We start from the raw sequence: 20,506 nt of genomic DNA, 5'->3' as shown, positions 1-20,506 counted from the left end.
GAGGTGGTGGATGCAGCACCTTGGTTTATGGGCTGCCAGGCTGTGGTGCCTTCACAAGCAACAATTAGTAAGTAGTTCAGCTATGGTGCCGTGATGACATGAGGCTTGGTTAGGCCTATTATTAATCACTGACCACATTTTTTTTTTTTTGGTTGCAATTGTGATTCTGAGCAAAGCAGAAAGTTGCAGTTGCTTAACAGATCAGATTTTGCATTTAATTTGGCACATGACCTCCTTAAACATAAAGCTAGACATTTAGAAATGTGTAAATAGGGAAGAAACTGTTGCCTTTCAGAGAACACACTTGATCTTGGAACCTTACAGCACATTTTCTCTTGGCATTGCTTTACATGCACAAGTCTGCATTGACTTGATAAAGAGCTTAAGTGTATGTACAAACAAATTAAGCAAAATCTTCAGAATTCATTCTACTAAACTAAAGTTGATCTACTAAACCACAGCACTTCTGACATGACAAGAGGTGACTGAGGAAGTAGGAAGGTCGCTGTGGCAGTGAGATTGGAGGCCTTATTTTCTTCACTTCACCAGTCCTCCTTCTGGTCATGTGGTCACACACCTTCCAAGGTGGAATCACTGGCACTTGTGCTGATCCAACTCACCCACTCACAAGAAAGCTGACTACATTTTTGTTGGATGATTTAAGATGGATTTGTTGGATGATTCAAGAGGGATTCTAGTGCACCAGAACTAGCAGAAGGCAAGTGGGTAACACATAAGTAAAAGAAAACTTAAATAAAACCTTTGCGCTTGAACAAACTCATAGTTTTAATAGGGAGTATTTTATTTCAACTCTTACAAAGTATTTTCCTTTGTATCATATCTGTACTTGGAATTTAACATTAAATACTGGATGCTTAAGTATTTGACGTTTAGTTAGTAGCTACTGATTTTAGAAAAGTTAAACTGAAGCTGCTTGAACAACTTGAGTGATTGCAGGTGTTTCTTATTTCCTAAATGGACTAGGCACTGCACCAGAAATATAAAACCTGTTATAAGGCCTTTTCAAAATTTGCATTTCATTGTACCAGTTTCTAGACTGAAATATTTTCCCCCAATCCTTTGAAGTCTGGCTGTTGTCTTTGTTGTGTGAGCTTCTAGAGGCTCCCAGAACTTAGGCAGCACGATGCCTGTGTCTGATGGCCCCTGCTCTTTTGGTGTTTCTTTAGTCTGGGTGCTGTGTAAAGAGCCCTGAGGACTCAGAAGCAGAAGGGGAAAGAGGAGCTAAAGGCCTTGCTGTCTCTGTGAAGAGACTAGGAAAGCTGTGCAAGAAGAGTGTTTTTCAGAGAATGCGAGGGAACCAAGTGCTTGGGAACCATGTTGAGGAAAAAAAAAAAACCTAAATAAGAAGCAGCAAACGGGTGAGTGTGTGCAACAGCAGGTTATGAATAGACACAGAAAAAGGCATTTGAGAAGGAAAAAAATGTTCAAGAGCAAATTATAGGTAGGACAATAAGAAAAGAACAGAAGGAAATTAAAAGTTAAATGTAAAACAAAAGTAGTTAGCATAGTTTTATGCATTTTGAGCACAGACAAAATTTACTGCATCAAAAATAGCCAAAATACACTTGCTCTTGTTCCATTAATTTCCACATAAGCAATTGCGGTTGACAATGTGAAGTTATGTAAAAGATAATTATGCATGTGTGGCAAAATAGAGGAATTGTGTACACCTAGTGAAAAATTAGATGAGGTTGCTCCTATAGGGTTCGACAGCAAACTGAATTGTGGTTTGAACACTAATGGAAGTAGATGCTGGTGCTTCCCTTGTGGGCACATTGTGGGATGTGCTGCTGTTCACAGCTGGAGCTGGTCTGTTGCTGACATTGCAGTATTTAGCCAAATTAGTCAGGGCAGATTTGCAGTAATTGTTTTTGACTTTTCAAAGTGAATGGACTGGCTTTCTATTAAATGGACATAAAGATTAAAAGGTAGATGGGAAATCATATTAATCTGAGTTTTGGCTAGCTTTTTTTAAAAAAGTGATGTCAGGATGATGTAAATTTGCTCAGCCTCCACATAGTTTTCAGAATTGTTGAAATCCAGTAGATACAAGCTGCTCTTTTTTGTAGTTGTGAACTGTATAGTCCTAATATTGTAACCAAATGAAATAAGAGATTTTTCCGCAGAACTTTTCCCAAGACTTCTAATGAGATTGAAGTCTCTATACCCCACCAGCTTTATGCCAAGTCTAAGTTCAGTTGACCAATTAAAAAGCTTAATTGGATATTAAAATGTAGGAGGAGATTCTTGTATTCTTTGGGGAGTTTTAACCAGCTAACTCAGCTTGTTTTGTGCGGATGGAAGAAAAAGCACAAATCTGACTGTTGTCTTCCAGTGGGCTAACCAAGAGTGGCATAATTTAGTGTAATTTGCTGTACTGTAGTATTTCCTTTATCTAGCTGCCCTCAACTATCCCTCCTGCCTCTCTGCAGAGGTTTGTTCTCATCCCACGACTTGTACCCTTACTTCAGTTTGAAATCACTATTCCCTTCAAGGAAGTTCTGTTCCCCGTGTGGCCTTTTTTGTGCCTGTTCTGGTCCTCACTGGTGTAATCTTTTTTGGCCACATTATTGTGTTAAATCTTCTTACCAAAGGTCTGGTGAAAGTCAAGGAAGATGGAAGGGTACAATGCCTGATTCCGCTGGCTGGTTTGTCTTTAAAAGTTCATCTTCAGTGACTGCAGTTCATGGTTCAAAACCTCAGATGCTTGAGTGAACTAAAGCAGTGAACTAGGAAGCTTCTGTCCAGAGTGGAAATAGCCCATGTTAAAAGAAAACAAACCATGATCCTTTCCCCCTGATGATTGGTGGTGTAGGGCATGAAGAACACTGTATGCTGTTACAAACTTCACTTAAAAATCAACGGGGTTGTCAGAGGATTTTGAACTTTTAACATGGGCTGAGTTAGCATTTTCTCTTTCTGCATAATTAACCAGCATAAGTGCTTATTTGAAAATTGTTTTGCAAAATAATAGAGACTAGCAGAGTTTGAAACGTTGCTACCCTCTTGCTAATAAGATGACAGCACTTAACTTCAAAGTTAGAATGAAAACATAAGTAGTGACAAATGCATTCAAAAGCTGAGTAGAAAGAAATATGTTCAAAAGATTCAGGAAACAAGAACTGTTTTCACAGTTCAGAAATGTCTGGCAACGGTTGAAAGTTACCACCTGAATAAAAAGCAGGGTATTTGTGAAGGTGTACTTAAAATTTTTGAGAGGAAAATACATCCAAGTTCTTGACTGTGGAACTGATAGATAAATTTGTGTGTGATAGGAATTAGTTGAAAGACATTTACAGTATAGAAAGAGCAAGCTTAAAGTGTTTGAAACCCCAAGTTTAAAGCCATCTTTCCTTCCTGTTCTCTGCAGCACACGGAACAAGTGAGAATAGCAGCAATAAAACTTTTGTCGGCAGATAATACTGTAGGGAAAAGTGTGTTGGTTTTTTGTTTGTTTGTTTTTATAAGACTTAAATGAACTCATACTGCCGATCAAAGGATTCAAACAGTGTGGCTAATAACCTTCTGGTGATTAATGCGATTTATTCACAGCTGGTAATCTGAGGAAAGACAAGGAGTTTTGCTATGCCTTCCAAATTTCAAATATGCTTTTTGAGGGCAGATCAGCCTCAAACATTCTAGTTAGTAAGAGTGGGTATCATTAGAACAATAGAATGCTCTAAATCAGGTTTGGCAACAGCATTGTGGTAAATAATTTGGCAGGGCATTATATTTTATATTACCTGAAGTGATCAGTTTTTTCATTTGTGTCTCCAGTCCCAGTTCAGCTGAAGCCAATAAAAAGCTTGCCATAGGCTTTTATAGGATCAGAATAAAATCCTTCACGAGTCACATTTTCATGAACTGTGGTAAGGAAGTGCGCTTCTGTTTGGTACTTTGGTTTTGCTCTTCTAATGAATTCACAATAAACTCCCAACGATCTCCCTTCCTCCTCCCTCCCCAAAAAACCCCACAACCACATACTGCTTGCATTCATCAGAAGATTTGATTAATCAGATAGTAGGCTTTCTTATTTCACTGAAGAAAAAAACAGGTTATTTGTTTTTTGGTTGACAGAGCCAGAGCCCACTTCTCTTACCCTTAGCTACTTGCTCTAGCTAATAAACTGTCCTGATGTATAAAATGTTGCATGCTGTAAGCTCCTATAATGCTGGAAGGGCAACTTCTTGGAAGCAACTTTTTTGAAAATTGTTCAAGGCAAGGGCTAGCAGCGCACAGTGTGACACGTTCGAACCTGTTCTGAAACAATAAAAGTGCTATGTAATTTTTCCCAGTGTTTTGTTGGGACACTTCTGTTTTCAACTGTTATACTGTATCTCTTTTAATTCACTTAAAATCCACTGCCTTTCTTATTGGCCCTTGAAAGACAGACTGGAAGTCAAAACATCGATGATTTACATCTGTAGAAAAACCAGATAAGACCTGCTGCTGCTTTGCTCCTCAAAAACTACCTCCTACTTCTCATCCCATCTAAGGATACTTTACGTTTGCTGCTTTCCATATTTTAGTAGCATCTGCATTTTCAAAGGAAACTGTAAAATTTGGAAATGTGGCAACACTTCTGAATACACAAGCCATCACCATAGTCTGCCTCTTGTTGATTTTTCCTCTGCTAATCCTATGGAATCGTAAGGTCTAAAAAGAGACAAGATACAAGGGTAAGAGTGTCTTGGGCCAGATGTCAATGTATGAAAGAAGAAAACCAAATTCGACCCAAATTGCCATTCAAGGGAATTTTCTCCCTTTACAGTGAGAAGTAAATTTACCTTACGTTCCACTGAACTTTGCTCCTTATTTATGATAAGCAGAATGTATCTTGTAAATTATGTTACATGCAACCAGTATTTGAATGTCAGTCATTGCATGCTTTTAGTATCTTCAAGGTCTAACATGAAGATTCTTTGAGTAAATTTATAGTGTTTTACTGCCCAGAGCAACAGCACTGATGATACTGAAAACAGTTACACCATCTTAAGTTTTTTTTTGTTAATGATGAAGGTCAATATTTTTGCTTGCAGTGCGTGGAATCATTTGCAAATGATTTGTAGGAATAGTGGAAGAATAAAAATTCAAGTGATTAAATAGGTTTCCATACAATTTCTGTAGTTTATTGAAAAGATGACTTTGCCAGATGCATACATCGCTATAGTAACAGTAAAGAATCTCTGGATTCTCACCAACCCTATGAAGTTCCTCTCCTGGAAAGTGCTTATGTCAGTCCCATTAAATTAGTCATTTTTTGAGTCCTAGGACAAATCTAGAAAAAGAGAGTGCTCTAGAGCTTGAGCTGCATATTAATGAATCTTAAAAATTGTTAGCTAAATGACAAGGAAATGTGGGAGAAATTTTTTTGCAAGCTTATGATTCCACAGCTTCGTCATAACTCTGTACTTTGGTTATCAGCGGTGATGCCACACAAATAATTTATTTCAGTCTTATAGAACGGTAACCTCCAAGAACTTCAAAATGCTTTTACAAGTGGGGCAAAAGTGAATTGCAGCTATGACAACAAGGGTGTGCTCCCAACAAGAAAAAACCTCCAAAGAGGTTTATGACTAGTCATAGACTAGAGCTTTAGGAATAGACTAGACTGGAGCTTTAGGAATAAGAAGAGAGTCCTATGTCCACTGATGTCAGCCAGGTTGTACATCAAGGGACAAAACCTCCTTGATATTTTAATAAGTTGTACAGTTAAGGGTGGCTACAAGGGGAGATACAGAAATTGTGTTGATACAGTTAACCAGTAACTCCCTGAAATTATTGACAGTCGCTTTGTGGATACTGGTTATTTATCAAATATGATGCTTCATCCTACTAAAGGTCTTATTTTGTCATCCCAATAAGGCAAATACATACTTCTGCAAAGTGCTTCTGTGGGGTAGTTTGCCCTGTGATTCCATAAGCTAAATGTCTTTTCCAACATCATGTTTCTCTTGCAGCTTAAAAACTTATATCTATGAAACCTGGGTACCTTTTACAAGGGACACATCTCTAGCTATCTGCTTAACATCACCCAACCCAAAGTACTTGCTCAGTGCTAAATACCAGGTCAAAGTGAATATCAAAACCATTTGATAGAACTATCCATTGTCTGAATGGGTAATGTGCTGTATAATTAATGGTTCCTTTTAATCCAAAATTATAATCACAAAAATACAACAGATAGAGCTGTGCGTTAACCAACAATGTCTAAAACACCAGTGTAATTCAGAAGCAGTAACACATATACACTTAAAGATCAAACCAGGAAATAATTTTCAGATTCAAATCTATTACTAGAATGAATAGAAAATTCATGCAGCAATTAAGTGAATATCTCAAACAATAAAGCAGACTTTGTGCAATGGTTTAAAGTTATTAATAGTCACAAAAATGGTAGTGTTAATAAAACCAATTAAAATACTGTTCCTTCTAAAGAAAAACAAAATTAAACTATTAATGAAACATCAATAGTACAATGAGATGCCTCAAAGTGTACATGGAAGAGGGTGGCAGTATGAGATGTACTCTTGTGCAAAGAATAGTCCTGGAGCCTTTGCAACAGCTCACCTCTTTACCCAAATGGGATTTTCACTTGCTTCTAGTTGTGCTAAAGATGTTTCCCAAACTGTCTTGCAATATGCAAGGTAGCACACACTTTTTAAAAAAGTATGTTATGCGTCAGTAATCCCCCTCTGCCCAGAAGGAGGTTTGTGACTAAGAGGCAGGGAGTGACATAGACTTCCTAAACATCCATGCCCCTTTTGGTGGCCCTGGATAAGGGGGTGGTGGCACATCATGTTGTCCGTTTGCAGTAACTGCTTGCTCATACGTTGGTAGTCCTGAATCGTCAGTTCTGAGGGGAAGCGGGTGTAAAGAAAACTCTTCATGCCTTCTGAGGATGTTGGAGGAATTGCGTCTTCTACTTCGTACATAATCCAAGTACCTAAACAAAGATAACAGCATTATAAGTGGCAGCTTCTGTTTTACAGGGCAAAAAGAAACCCCAAAAAGCAAACCAAATGACCACACAAAAAAAACCACCAAAACCTAACAAGCCACCCATCAAAAAACACTTGCCTTCAATGCTCAGAAAGACCTGAAGCCAAACCACAGGGTAAGAATAGCTCAGTAATGTGAAATTTGAAGGGAAGAGGAAGTACAGAATCCTCTTGTGTTCCTTTCCCCTTTAAATGAAGGATGAAGGAACAAGCAGGGCTGGAGAATTGATACAGAAGCACTTCTTCCAATGTACTTCATCTCACATCTGGGGTAGACCACATACACAGAACAAATTACACTTTGACTTGTGGGCCTCAATGTATTAAAATGATTCCATGCTTTTAGTAAGGATATTTTGGAATCAAGAACACACACAAACCCACACAAAGGTACATGAGCCATGCAAGTGTTGTTTCATGGTTTTGTGTTACTAACTTCAGCATCACTACTGCTAGTGGACTCCCAACTTTCTCTCCAGGAAAGTAAGAAAGAACTAGAACTCCCATTGGATTCTCTGAGAATACAGTTAGACCAACCCTCTGTGATTTTTAAATTCTGCTCTCAAGCAAGAGTTTGTTCTGGTGTTTGGGTTTTTTTTAAGCAGTAACATTCCTTACCCTGGTGGTTGCCTTGATTTGCATCTATTTTTGCAGCAGTAGAAGATAAGCAGTACAATTATAACTAACAGTACTCCAGCAGCAACTAGACTGATGAGAAGTCCTGTAACATTAATCTTTTGTAGTGTCTCATCACCTGAAGATAAAACATTGGTTATTGTCATTCTGTGCTCTTTCCATTTTCACAGGATACTGTATACACTATGAAATACTAATTTTACTGTGCTTTAAGGCAACTCCTTCCCACAAATGTCTATCTTGCTGTGAGAAGCCACAATATCTGTGCAACAGAACCCAACACTATCATTCACACTCAGCTTAAAGCAGAAGTGAGTAGGTACTCCCTTTGCTGTACATCGAACTGTTGAGAAGTCTGTCTTTTAATGCCTCCTGAACCTGAATCAGTGTTACAATAACTATTAAACATACTGGGGGGGTGAGCAGGACAGGCAGCAAACAACCAAACCATAGAAAGCAGCCACAGAATTACTGCAAAGTTTACCGATTGTGTAATAAACCAAAGAAATAGAAAACAAATTTCATATTGGCTTTATCTACAAACTTATAATGGATCCCACTGCGAGTAAGACGCTTCAGTGAGTATGTGTTATTGTATCAGATAATGCAATATACTTGCACAGTTCACAGTGAATTTCAGTAAAAAGATCAATTCTGGTTTTGCTAACTGAGTGCACAGTGTATTTTTAAGAGCATACTATTATTACAAACATAACATACTGCAATATAAGTAAAGAATAAAAAGATGACTTACCTATTTTTATTTTAGGCCCTTTAGTTGAATATTCTTTCCAAAACTCCATCTATAAAAACCACAAAGGATCAGTTATAGGAGATACATAATTGGCAGGCTTATTGACAATTTTTTTAATATGGTACTGTGGGCAAAAATTAACAATGGCATAAACAGAAGCAACTCTCACTGAAGGATTTGCTCTTATTTATCCCACCGTATTTTTCTCATACATTTTAGTTTGCATAAAAATTACAATTTTACAAAGAAGAAAATGCCAGCTGTTGAAAAAGAAATGTGCATTTAACTTTGTAATGCTACCTCATATTTCTGCCCGATCACTGTGCAAGTTAGCATATATTCTGACACTAAAAAGCGCTTACAATTAATCTTTGTAAATCCCTACATAAGAGTATTAATGAGGCAAAGTCAAGTTCTTAATAATCAGACATTTGTATGAGCAGTATTTGAATTGGTATCAGCTAGGAGACATAATGGGATTTATTTAAGAGAAAAACCTTTACGTTGCATGATTATTATGCATTAAATGTGTTTAGCTGTAATTTCTAGTTTTGCTACCCAGCAAAAGACTCCATCAAGATTCCAATTTAACATACTCGGCTTTTTCTTAGGAAAATGCTAGCAATGGCAAACATTTCCGCCTTCAGAACAGGAGTATGTTCCTTGCTCTTTTTGCTGGTTAGTGCAGAGGACACCTAGAATCACAAAGAGATTCTTGCTGCGTGCAGCAAGAGTCAATTTTCAGACAATCATCATGTTCCATTATTGGGCTGAAAAGTTTCTTGTGTATTTTTCTCTTTTTTTTTATACCAGTTTTCTCCCAAGTTGTATGTAACTAGTGATTTAGAAAATAATGCTCTAGGAATATACAGCAATAGCTAGACTGTAGATTTGCTTATATTCCTCTCTTCTAAAACACTTGTTTCGCATGACACAAGGACACGATCAAGCAATTAATACATACAGCACGTGGAACACGTTCAAATTGGATGTTGAGAAGTTACTAAAAAACCCAATGAGTTTCTGAAAACACATACAGGTATATCCACAAGCCGTCCTTCTGAAGTTTCACTTGTATTTGTTTACAGAATTGGAGTCCATATCTAAAGTCCTTAGGGCAACAGTACCTATTCAGATATTTTCACTGTGTATTGAGAGCAATAACTCCACGTAATCAGGCCTCTGCTCTTACAGCAAAATAAGCAATCATCTTTTTACAAGTGCTGTTTTCAGAAGGCCTACAGTATTTATATACAACAATGATTTAGTCAATAACCTCCTTCAATACATTAACTTCAGTTTGAACAGTTACCGTTTTAACAGGGTCTTCAAATACTTCTCTTGCTTCTTCATAACTGCACAGCTCTTCAAAGCATTCTCTTTCCAGATTATCTGCTGTGAATGCTTCAAAATCGAATCTGTTATTCAGAAGGTGTCGTCCAATGAATGAATTGGCCTCCTTTTCTGATGTGAACACTAATAAAAAGAAATTAAGTAGATTTAAAATAAGTTAGGAAAACTATATTTGGTATTTTAAAGGAATGTTTAATTTCCTAAAGAGGCACATTGAAATCATGTCTTCCCCTAGGGTCTCCCAACCACATACAGGAAAATGAAACATCAAGGTCTCCTCCTCAAATATTATCTTTGCAGCTAACTTTTCTAACTCAACATAAGATAAACATATTTTCCTTTCTCATAAAGCATTTTGGCTATTCCCTGTCCTGGCCAAGAAAATTTGATTCTTGTGACAGTTCTTGTTCGAGTTCTGATGTTACCCCGTCCAGGATGTGGGCATCAGTTATTTACTGGAGCTCTTAAGAGCAAAGTAATAGTTCCATGAATTCAGTCAGAGCCAAACCCAGCAAGACACTGACCTACTGGAGGAAGGAAGCAAGAAGGGAAAAAAAGAAGGAAAAAAAGTCTTTGTTCTAAAGAATCCTCATTTATCAATATTCTGGTATCTGTGAATTCCAGGCTTCGTTTATGGAATTTGGATTTTATGTCATGGCAGCAGAGTCCTATTCATTTAACATTTTTTTCTTTTAACAATTGTGGGAGGAAAGACTGGCATATTTTCAAGTTTATTTGTTTTAAATTAGTCCCTGATAGGCATTTTACTGACAACAGGCACTTCTGAAGACATTTAGTTCTTCTCTGCTTTTGTGCTTATTACAGGCTCCATGAGGCCTCATGGACTAAGTTGCAAGGGGAGATTCCAGAAGAGTTAGTGAAAGCTTTGGAATACAGGAATGCATTTTCTCACCAGGCGTTTTTCCACAGTCAAGTTTTAGCTTGCTCTTGCTACAGCTTCTTTAAAAAAAAAGAAAATCTTTATATGACAGAACTAGTTTTCTGGCTTGGTTTTCAGTGAAAGCCTAATCTATACTCAAAAGAAATTCAGAGTATTTGGTTAAGCGAAATGACTAGAGGATTAGTTTTGCAACTGTAATGCAGAAACAGCATTGTTACATACAAAGCCAGACAGCTAAAAAAGGAGATGAGGTTCAGAATAACATTATTCAGCTACAAATTAACTCTGTGTTCTTGTTAGCTTGTTTGGCTAGATTATCACATCATTCAGGAATTTTTACCCTAATAGTTACTGTTAGATCTTGCAATGGTATCTCAACATAGCTTGCTCTCTGAAAACTAAGAAAACTGCAGTGTAATTTGCATATTCATTGTTTATGTCTTTAATATTATAGTATATTGAAGGAATAGTACAGCATATATTTATATAATTTATGTTCCATTACAGTATATATTGAAGGAGCCACACGTGGGCACACGTTTGCATAGGAAGGGAAATCTGTTATTCTAAAGTAATTGCAAGGAAGTCTATATCTAAGGGTAACCAGAGGGAAGGACTAATACAAAAACAAAACCCCCACACCCACAGTGGGAAGGGAAAAAGAATTAAATGGAAAAAAATATTGTCAATATCTTAGCTGAGTGCAAATTGTGAGAATAACTTCAATCTTCTGAAACAGAGATCTTCAGTTTTGCTCAGAACCATTTCATTCCTTACGATGGAAATAGTATTTGCTATACTTCCGAATTAACTTAGGTAAAATAATTGATGCATTTTAATTAACGTGGAATGCATAAGCAAGCTGCCTAGAGCCTAGGAGCCCTAATTCCCAGTGGTATATGCTCCTTTTCCTTTTTGAAGAATCTTTATCCATTATTTTCACTTTGCAGGACATGGTCAAAGTGCACTGATCTCCATTCCAGCAGGAATTGCCTACAAGCTGGTAAGTAAGTGAAGAATGAAACATGGATTTGAATTCTCTCCTATATGTGAGAGAAATGAATGCAGTCCTGCAGTCCTCAGGCCGTGGCTCAACAAAATGGTAAATCCCATTCTAGGATGCCTAGCATTTAATTAAAAATGCATCCATGTAAATGTGCTGAATAAAGTAACTGCTGATAAAAAAATGTTAGGAAGATGCTGAAGGGGTCACCTCTCCATGCAGGTACCCTGAACTCTGGGCAGCTCTTCACCTTACTAAGTTACTGGATAAAGAGTTGGACCCCTCTCTTTCCAACTCAGTCTTTAAAGGAGGAGTGATCTGGGCCTGTTGTCAGGCGAGGGTTCTGTACCATGAACTCACAGGAAAGAGGCAACCTGGCAGCCTGACGTTTTATGCCCCAGAGCAATATGGATGGATTTTAATGAATAACCTGTCTCGAGCATTTTCTGCTAGCCAGGTTTTCTGCTCAAAACACTGCCCTGAAGGAGCCTTTTGCTCAATGTGATGACGTTTTAAAATCTGTCTTAAGGTTCCAACACTCCTTATCCACTGAGGAGACTGGACAGCTAAATTACAAATGCCTTTTTGAAGCCTTGATGCTTAAATTTTATGCATCACACAGCTTAGCATGGTGATGCTTGAGTCCTTTTGGGCAAGTTCATTTGTTTTTACCTCAATTTCTCTTCACTTCCCTCCCTCTGCTGCAGTAGCAGCACTATGTTTATCTTTCAGGGTGGTGTAATCTCAATCTGGCATTGAGAAAAAACATCAATCTCAAAAGCCAAGGAAATATACCTTTTCAAATACAAAACAATTTTAGGTCTACAAGTAAAACTGTGATGTGCTCAAGTTGTACCGAAGCTGTGTTAATACAGATCCCAGACTATTGGAATTTTGATGTTACTGAGAGGATTCTGGTTACATCGATGACAATATTCCTAGAGAAAGCTCAGCTGTCCCAATCTGCACTTACTACTGGATCTAATAAATAATTATTATTGACACCCAAGTCAATTATCAATCCTTTAAGCAAAAGATATTAAAATATTCTAAAATTAGAATCACAGAATCACCAGGTTGGAGAAGACCCACCAAATCATCGAGTCCAACCATTCCTATTAGCCATAAACAAGCTTATTTTTTAAAAAAATTCTGTTTAAAAAAAACCCCAAACAGTTACATACATAAAAGGATTTTTCAACTGAAGCGAAGTTAGGTATGGTTTTATTTTGGAAAACATAAAATCACATTAATAAATAAGTTACCGTCTTTCCGTTCAGGTTGCTTCAAGTTATCTAATCTCCCTCTGCAGTGAGGAAACGCAAACACCATCCCAGGCAGTTGACACAGCAGGACCAAGGCGGCAAACATGGTGTGGTATCTGTCAGACAGAAACCAACCTGGGTTAAATGAGAAGTGACGATGCAATCTCCTGAAGTGTCACTAATGAGCCCTTAATGAATCATAGGATAGTTTGGGTTGGAAGGGACCTTAAAGATCATCCAGTTCCAACCCCCTACCACGGGCAGGGACACCTCTTACTGGATCAGGCTGCCCAAAGCCCCATCCAACCTGGCCTTAAACACCTCCAGGGATGGGGCAGCGACAGCTTCCCTGGGCAACCTGTGCCAGCGCCTCACTGCTCTCATGGTGAAGAAATTCTTCCTTATATCTAGTCTAAATCTGCCCCTCTCGTTTATGCCCATTGCCCCATGCCCTATCGCTACGAGCCTTTGTAAACAGCCCGTCCCCAGCTTTCCCGTAGCCCCTTCAGGTGCTGGAAGCTGTTTAAGGTCTTCTCGGAGCCTCCTCCTCCCCAGGCTGAACCACCCCAACTCTCTCCGCCTGTCAAAAATTTCGGGAGGGGAGGAACACCCGTCAGTGCAGTCACCTAACGCAACCCGAATACCTGCACCTACACGCAGCTGCGCCGCGTGGATCCCTGGAAGGGAGACCGGGACCCAAACTGGTCCTGCGTGCTGGGGTTCGGTTGCACAACGGCGCCCGTGCCCGGCGATGCCTCGCGGGGAGGGGGGCGCATCCCTCCTCTCCCGGGGCAGCCGGCAAAGCAGCGGGCACGGATCGCAGCCGAGGCGCTGCGGGTTCGCTCGGGAGCCCCGGGCAGGGATGCGAGAGCTCCCCGACGGCAACGGCCGTACGGAAACCACTCAGCCCGGCGACAGCCGCCGGCAGCCTCCCCACGCCCAGAGGAGAGCCCGCACTCCCCTGCCCGGCCTGACTGTAGGCGATAAGAATGAAACGAGACCTGAATTCTTCCGAGAGAGACGCCCAGCCCCGAGATGAACACGATCGCCGCCCGCGGCGACCACCCGAGGGCACCGGGGGCGTCACCGGGACCCCCGACCCGAGCAGAGAAAGAGAGCGAGAGCGAAGGGACCGGGCAGAGAGAGCGGGGGGACGAGGGGCTCGATGTGGGGGAAGAGGAGCCGCGTCCCACTTGGCCCCGCGCGTCCCTTACCTGCGCGCGCAGAGCGGCCGGCGGGGCAGCGTCCCGCGGGGCTCCTGCTGCTCCTGCTGCTGCTCCGGCCGCTCCCGCCCCTGCTCCTCCGCTCCTGCCCCTCCTGCAGCCCCGGTGCTTCCTGGAAAGGGCGCGGCGGAGGTTCGGCGCTGCGCCTGAGCCGCCCCCGCCCGGGCTGCCCCGGGGCAGCGGGCGGAGCCGAGGCGCTTCCACTCCAGAAACCTGCTCGTTCTCCCCAGCTCCCCGCCGCGGTCCTCGCCAGGTCGAGGTGGCCGTCCTTTCGTCTTTTCTCAACGCTTTTCGCCGTTCAACCTGGCTTTGCGCTCCCCCTGCCCCTTCCCCCGGGTTAATCGCTAGGCTGAAAGCCTGGTTTGGGTTTTTACTCCCCTAAAGTAAAGCCGCTGGGTGCCCGCTGAAGGGCCTCCCTGCCTGCCACCTGCTCGCTGGCTGCTCACCCGCACCTAATTCTTCATCTACCAGCAAACGGGAGTGTTTTGCCTCCACCAAGCTTTTCTAGCTGGGCAGCCAACCACAGGGGGAAGGGACCAGGGTGTTATTTTGCACAAGTGAAAATAACACTGATGGGTTTATTGAGGTTTTTTTAAATAAGTCTTAACGTAAATCTTAAGCTTAAAGGCTGGAGAGAGGCAAATGTGCTTCCCTGGTCTCCACTGCCCTGGGGTCTCCTTCGCTCTCCTTCCCAGCCTGGATGGAAGCTGGGTTCAAGCACATCGACCTGTGGCTGGTTTGGCTCCTCCAAGGGCCAAGAGAGAAGCGCTTAAGTGCTTCACGTTTGCTTTAATAGTATTTCCCCAAACCACGTGTGGTGTTTAGTGAGGACAAGAAGTGGCACTTGGAAAGCCTTATAAAAGGTAAGGCTGAGAATGAATTTTGCTGTGTGCTGGTAATATTACATATTGGGAGAATTTTTGATGGGTTGGGTTAAAAATTACACATGAAATAAACTCTTGAGACACACAAGTAGAATGATTTTGCTACCAGGAGACCCAGGGACTGGGTATGATCTGTATCTCTGTTAGCACAGCTCCTCTGGCGACTCTGGATTGCATTATTTATTTAAGTGCTTGTATATAAGGAAGCGGGAAAGAGTGGAATGAAGGTATTGGATAATACTGGGGGAACTGATCAGATATTCCCCAGGGAAAAACAGAAACTTCTGATGCATGAAATAAGGAGAACTGTTTGGAGGTATGATAACTGTAGTTAAATATTAATATTTACCTTATGACATAAACACACCAGGGTTAAGAGGTGCTGGATGAATATGTAACTTAGAAGCAGGGGTGGCTCTAATGCTTTTTTTAGCTGGTGGAGATCTTAACAGAAAGTTTTGTGATGTGACTGTGTGTGTGCCTGTAACACAGTGAGGGTAACAATATTGTGTAAGAAAAGAGCAGAGCAGTTTAGGCTGTTTATTATCTAGATAATGCTAAGGACTTGAGAATACTTACTTGCTACATACTGGAAAACAGGAGAAACTGCCATTACTTCATTAAGCACCTTAGAGCTTCCTCCTGTGCGCCTCTGAGTTCTTGCTGCCTCCCAGAATGGTGTCAGCCAGCGGAATAGCTGAGAGCCACAGTGCAAGGGGATGAGTGCACGGGAACCCTGCGGTGCGTTTAAGTGTAAGTAAAATACCTGCACGCCTATGTGGAAACTTTTTATGTGTCATAACAACAGCTTCGTATAAGGAACTTCTATTGTACAAGCAACAGGTAAATCTCCATTGTGTTATGCCACCACTGCGTATTGTTATTAAGAGAGAAGGAAAAACATTTTAGAGTTGCTGATGTGTGTCATCTGGGGAGTGGAGGTGGAGCTCGCTGTCCTCGCAAGAGTGACCCTTGTGCCCAGCCCTGCAGGTGTGGACTGGGAAACAGATCAGCCCCATCTGAACTCTTGGCTGGGCATCACCCCTGCTCTGAAGGTTGACGAGTAATGCAGTGGAACTCTGGCAGGAAAGGCCCTCAGATCTTTAACACTTGCTGGTGGTTACTCAAATGTTTTTCCCTGTGTGGATCTTGGCAGAAAATTTGTGTCTTCTGTCTGTGTGTGCATGGCTGTAGTGGAGATTTTTCAAAATCATACCATGCAAAACATAAACAGTATGCGTTATTTATTACTGAGAGGTAACAATAAAAGATTAAGTTGTTATACACCAGAAAACAGGAGAGGGTGGTCCTCACCTTGGAAAAGACTCACTTTCTCCTACGTGCCTCTCTCTGAGCTCAGCCTGCATTCCCACGTGCCCATCTCTGGGATCTGGAGGACTGTCTGAAATCCTCAAGGAGGGCTATATACAGGCACACAGATGTGTGAAAACTCTAACAGGTTTATATGTTAATCTTTACCAACAAACGGCAAAAGCTGTAACAAGTCTACGTGACTCCTCTAGTTCCTTCTTGTGCTAACGTGGTAAGCATTTCTTGTTTTATGCATCCTTACAACAAAGTCCAACAACAAAGATGGACTCAGCGAGTTTATTCTCATGCCCCATTGGGTGCGGATTGACCCCATTATTCCCAAGGGAGGAGCCACCCCTGTTTCAGAACCGTAGGTGAATTTTGCTGCCCCAAACCAAAGACTGAAGTTTGCTGTTTAAAGCAGCATTACGGACGCAGGTGTAAAGATGACAGCAGTGTACACAGTTCACGCTACTCATTACATAAGGAAATATTAAAATGTTAGAATCCTGAATCGTATGTTATAAATTTGTCCCTTGAAGTTCTCGTATTTGTTAACGAAACTTCTGTCCAGCTAGCCTGATTTCGAGATAATGCTTTTTCACCAAAGGGAATCACAGAATCATAGAATAACCAGGTTGGAAGAGACCCACCAGATCATTGAGTCCAACCATTCCTATCAAACACTAAACCATGCCCCTCAGCACCTTGTCCACCCGTGCCTTAAACACCTCCAGGGAAGGTGAATCAACCACCTCCCTGGGCAGCCTGTTCCAGTGCCCAATGACCCTTTCTGTGAAATTTTTTTTCCTAATGTCCAGCCTAAATCGCCCCTGGCGGAGCTTGAGGCCATTTCCTCTTGTCCTGTCCCCTGTCACTTGGGAGAAGAGGCCAGCACCCTCCTCTCTACAACCTCCTTTCAGGTAGTTGTAGAGAGCAATGAGGTCTCCCCTCAGCCTCCTCTTCTCCAGGCTAAACACCCCCAGCTCTCTCAGCCGCTCCTCATAAGGCCTGTTCTCCAGCCCCTTCACCAGCTTCTTTGCTCTTCTCTGGACTCGTTCCAGAGCCTCAACATCCTTCTTGTGGTGAGGGGCCCAGAACTGAACACAGGATTCGAGGAGCGGTCTCACCAGTGCCGAGTATGGAGGGAGAATAACCTCCCTGGACCTGCTGGTCACGCTGTTTCTGATACAAGCCAAGATACGGCGTGACCGGCAGGTCCAGGGAGGTTATTCTCCCTCCGTACTCGGCACTGGTGAGACCGCTCCTCGAATCCTGTGTTCAGTTTCATAACTTTCATAACTTAGATTGATTGGCTTTGTACGTTAATGTCAAAGGGCCTTCATTACCAGATTCAGCAACAAGCATCTCAAATGAGTGAATCGTATCAGAATCTCAGATAATCCCGTTGTCCTTTTCCACATAGCAGATACTGTGGGGAGGGTTTATTTTAGACCAGGCCATACCTGGTAAAGACAATTACTTTCTTAGGTACCCCTCGGTGTCCCTTACACCTTCCTGAAGGAATAAATGCTGGGTTTCCCAGCTATATTGGTTGCTCAAAGAAAAGACATGATAAATAATATTATGTTGTTTGACAAACTGTTGTCAATTAAATCTTTACTTGGAATCAAGATTGCTATTGTAATAGTGCTACAATAGAAATGTTAAGTTTATTTTAAATACACTTAAATTTCTGATACACATAATACTGTTTTTAGTTAACCTCCCAGTTTGTCCCCACAAGACGTGATGAAGTATTTCAAGTGTGTTGGTCATGAGATTCTTTGGAATTGAGAGGTTGAATTTAGCTGATTAAATTCTGCTGACATTATTGTTTACTTCTTTAAGGGGAGCTGTAGTGATTTTTCTAATTAAAAACCGTGCTGGCACCAGAAAAAAACCATGAAATGAGTTTTTTCATAGCAAAATAACCAGGATTTCAAGGACAGGTTTGTAGATCAATGTCAGTTGTTAAATTTCACAATGAGGGATATTTTTTTTCCTAAAGATCTTTGAGGAGAAGGCCTGCACCTAATTAGAATATTTAGTTATCAACCACTAAGCTGTTGAGATAGTTTTTACTGCTCAGAAATAATGGTATCCACTTGTAATAGCACATAAATAACAAAAGTAACCATACATCCAACTAACAAAGTTTGTTTTAGTCAGTCCTTATGGGAAAGTTATTCAATAAAAAATGCTTACAGGGGGTCAATTAAAGCCTTTCAGGGCTGAATTTCATGCACGCTCATCTCTGTATTCAGATTTTGAAAGCGAAAGGACATGTGCTGATGGGGAAGCAAACACCCACTCTGATTTCAGTAACAGCCCTGGTGCTCCCGGATGGTGAGTGCTGTCAGCTCCCACTGAAGGCATCAGGAATGCTGCTCATCTAATAGGATTAAAATTCTGCATTGTCAGTTGCTCAAAATATTTTTAGATGCAGCAAGTTTAATAAGGCCGAACGTTTTTGTCATTGGAAGGACCAGTGTGTTGTGAGGCTTATGCGGACGTGTGCTGATGTGAGGATTCCACAAATGACCTGTGCAAAACTGTCAATATAAATTAGCTTTTTAAAACAATGTCCTCTCAAATATACTCAAGGTAAAGAAATTCATGTCAAAACTGTCTAGCGCCGTGATAAAAATCTGCTTCCTTGATACAATTTTGTCTTGTTTTAGTGAGATTCTTTTTGACTAACAAAATCATCCTGTTTAGTTTTCGTATTTAAGGTCCTTAGGCGAGAACAAAAAATTTTGGCCTCGGTATGTGTGTGTGAATCTCATGGATGTGCACAAATATTTATTTGAAGGGAGGACGTAAAGCTGATGGAGCCAGGCTTTCTTCAGGGGTGCCCAGTGACAGGACAAGGGGTAATGGGCACGAACCGAGACACAGGCAGTACCTCCTGAACGTAAGGAAACGTCCTCTTACCGTGAGGGTAGCTGGCACAGGTTGCCCAGGAAGGCTGTGCAGTCTCCATCCTTGGAGATATCCAAAAGCCCCTTGGACATGGGCTGGGCCACTGGCTGTTGGTGGGGGGACTGGACCAGATGACCAGCCTGCAGAGGTCTCTTCCAACCTATATTGCCCTGTGATTCTAGGGTACTGTTTGCTTCTAACAGAGCAAAAGCCTTGATGTTTCAACCTCATCTCAGCTTTCTAAGATCTGGGGTTAATATTTAGCTCCTTTACTATTTATTTTGCATCTTTTTTTTCTTTCTTTTTTTTTTTTTTTGTCTCAGTAACACATTTCTCTGTATAATCGATATCTTGGACTTCAATTATTTCTTGTTCACACCAGAGGGAGCTCTCTGGCCTTTCATCTTACTCCTGCAGCTCTGCTTTCATTTATAATTCTGAGTGTTCTTGCAAAGAATCCATTATCAAAGTATGCAAAACAAAGCTGTATAAAACGTGTCTCGAAAATATATCATTTTCTAACAAAACTGAGCTGTTCAATTGTTTGTAGGTGAAGTAATGTAACACCAAATCGGCCCCTTTGGCTGTGCTTTAATTTTGGTCAGCTGCGGCAGCGATGCAGGCTTCTGACATGCATTAATGCAATAGATACTGATGTTTCTGTTATGCTTGGCATTTATTTTGGTATCTGTGGAGATATATTTGTAAACTTTGTATATGTTGCTGTGATACAGTCAGTTTCTGTTCGGTATGTATTTGGTTGATCCACAAGGAATTTGTGCTTGTGGGAGGGTTGCCGGAAGACTTAAGGTGAGAAAGGGATTTTTAAGAAGTTTTCTTTAGGCATGTAATCTTAAAAATTCAATTTATTTCCACTGGTGAGTAGAAGCCAGCTTTAATTGGATGAGGTGCTTATTTTAGATGCTTTTATCTAAGCAGATGTAATGGTTGTTAGGGTTGACAATAGATCAAATTTTTACTGTTTTTTATGATTAGTAATTTTATAGACAGTGGTGTTAACCTGTAGTTTTTTCCTGCATATTGTAATTTGCCATTCTTTTTATTACAGTTTCTAGAAAATGGTCTAGCAGATTAGAACCAGGAAAAGAGCCAAATTAATTTTATTGAATGTGAGGAAGCAATTGGAGAGTTTTCAGGTTTTTAGACCAAATGAGAGAAAGCCACGTGTCTGAGGTTAAGCCAGTGCAGGTCTGTTGATGATGCAGTTA

General features: G+C 40.9%; 1 protein-coding gene across 1 annotated transcript; it reads right to left on the bottom strand.

The window, feature by feature from the left end:
• Positions 1-6,646: 6,646 nt before the first annotated feature.
• On the bottom strand, positions 6,647-13,116 carry PRRG4 (proline rich and Gla domain 4). Its single transcript, XM_069856996.1, has 5 exons — positions 12,935-13,116; positions 9,725-9,888; positions 8,413-8,461; positions 7,641-7,776; positions 6,647-6,967 (listed from the first exon to the last, which is right to left on the bottom strand). Exons 1-5 carry the CDS (start codon positions 13,038-13,040, stop codon positions 6,739-6,741), a joined length of 684 nt encoding a protein of 227 aa, XP_069713097.1. The 5' UTR covers positions 13,041-13,116; the 3' UTR covers positions 6,647-6,738.
• Positions 13,117-20,506: the final 7,390 nt, after the last annotated feature.

Source organism: Phaenicophaeus curvirostris, chromosome 5 (genome assembly GCF_032191515.1).
Source record: "Phaenicophaeus curvirostris isolate KB17595 chromosome 5, BPBGC_Pcur_1.0, whole genome shotgun sequence".
Classification (NCBI taxonomy): Eukaryota; Metazoa; Chordata; class Aves; order Cuculiformes; family Cuculidae; genus Phaenicophaeus; species Phaenicophaeus curvirostris.
The sequence above is the reverse complement of the archived record's forward strand: the minus strand, read 5'-3'. Positions and strand labels throughout refer to the sequence as shown.

Excerpts from the sequence above, each read along its gene's own strand:
- PRRG4 (XM_069856996.1), bottom strand. The coding sequence starts at position 13,040 with ATGTTTGCCGCCTTGGTCCTGCTGTGTCAACTGCCTGGGATGGTGTTT. Across the intron at positions 8,462-9,724 it reads TTGAAGACCCTGTTAAAACG|ATGGAGTTTTGGAAAGAATA; the intron begins GTAACTGTTCAA and ends TGGTTTTTATAG. Across the intron at positions 6,968-7,640 it reads AAATCAAGGCAACCACCAGG|GTACTTGGATTATGTACGAA; the intron begins GTAAGGAATGTT and ends ATCTTTGTTTAG.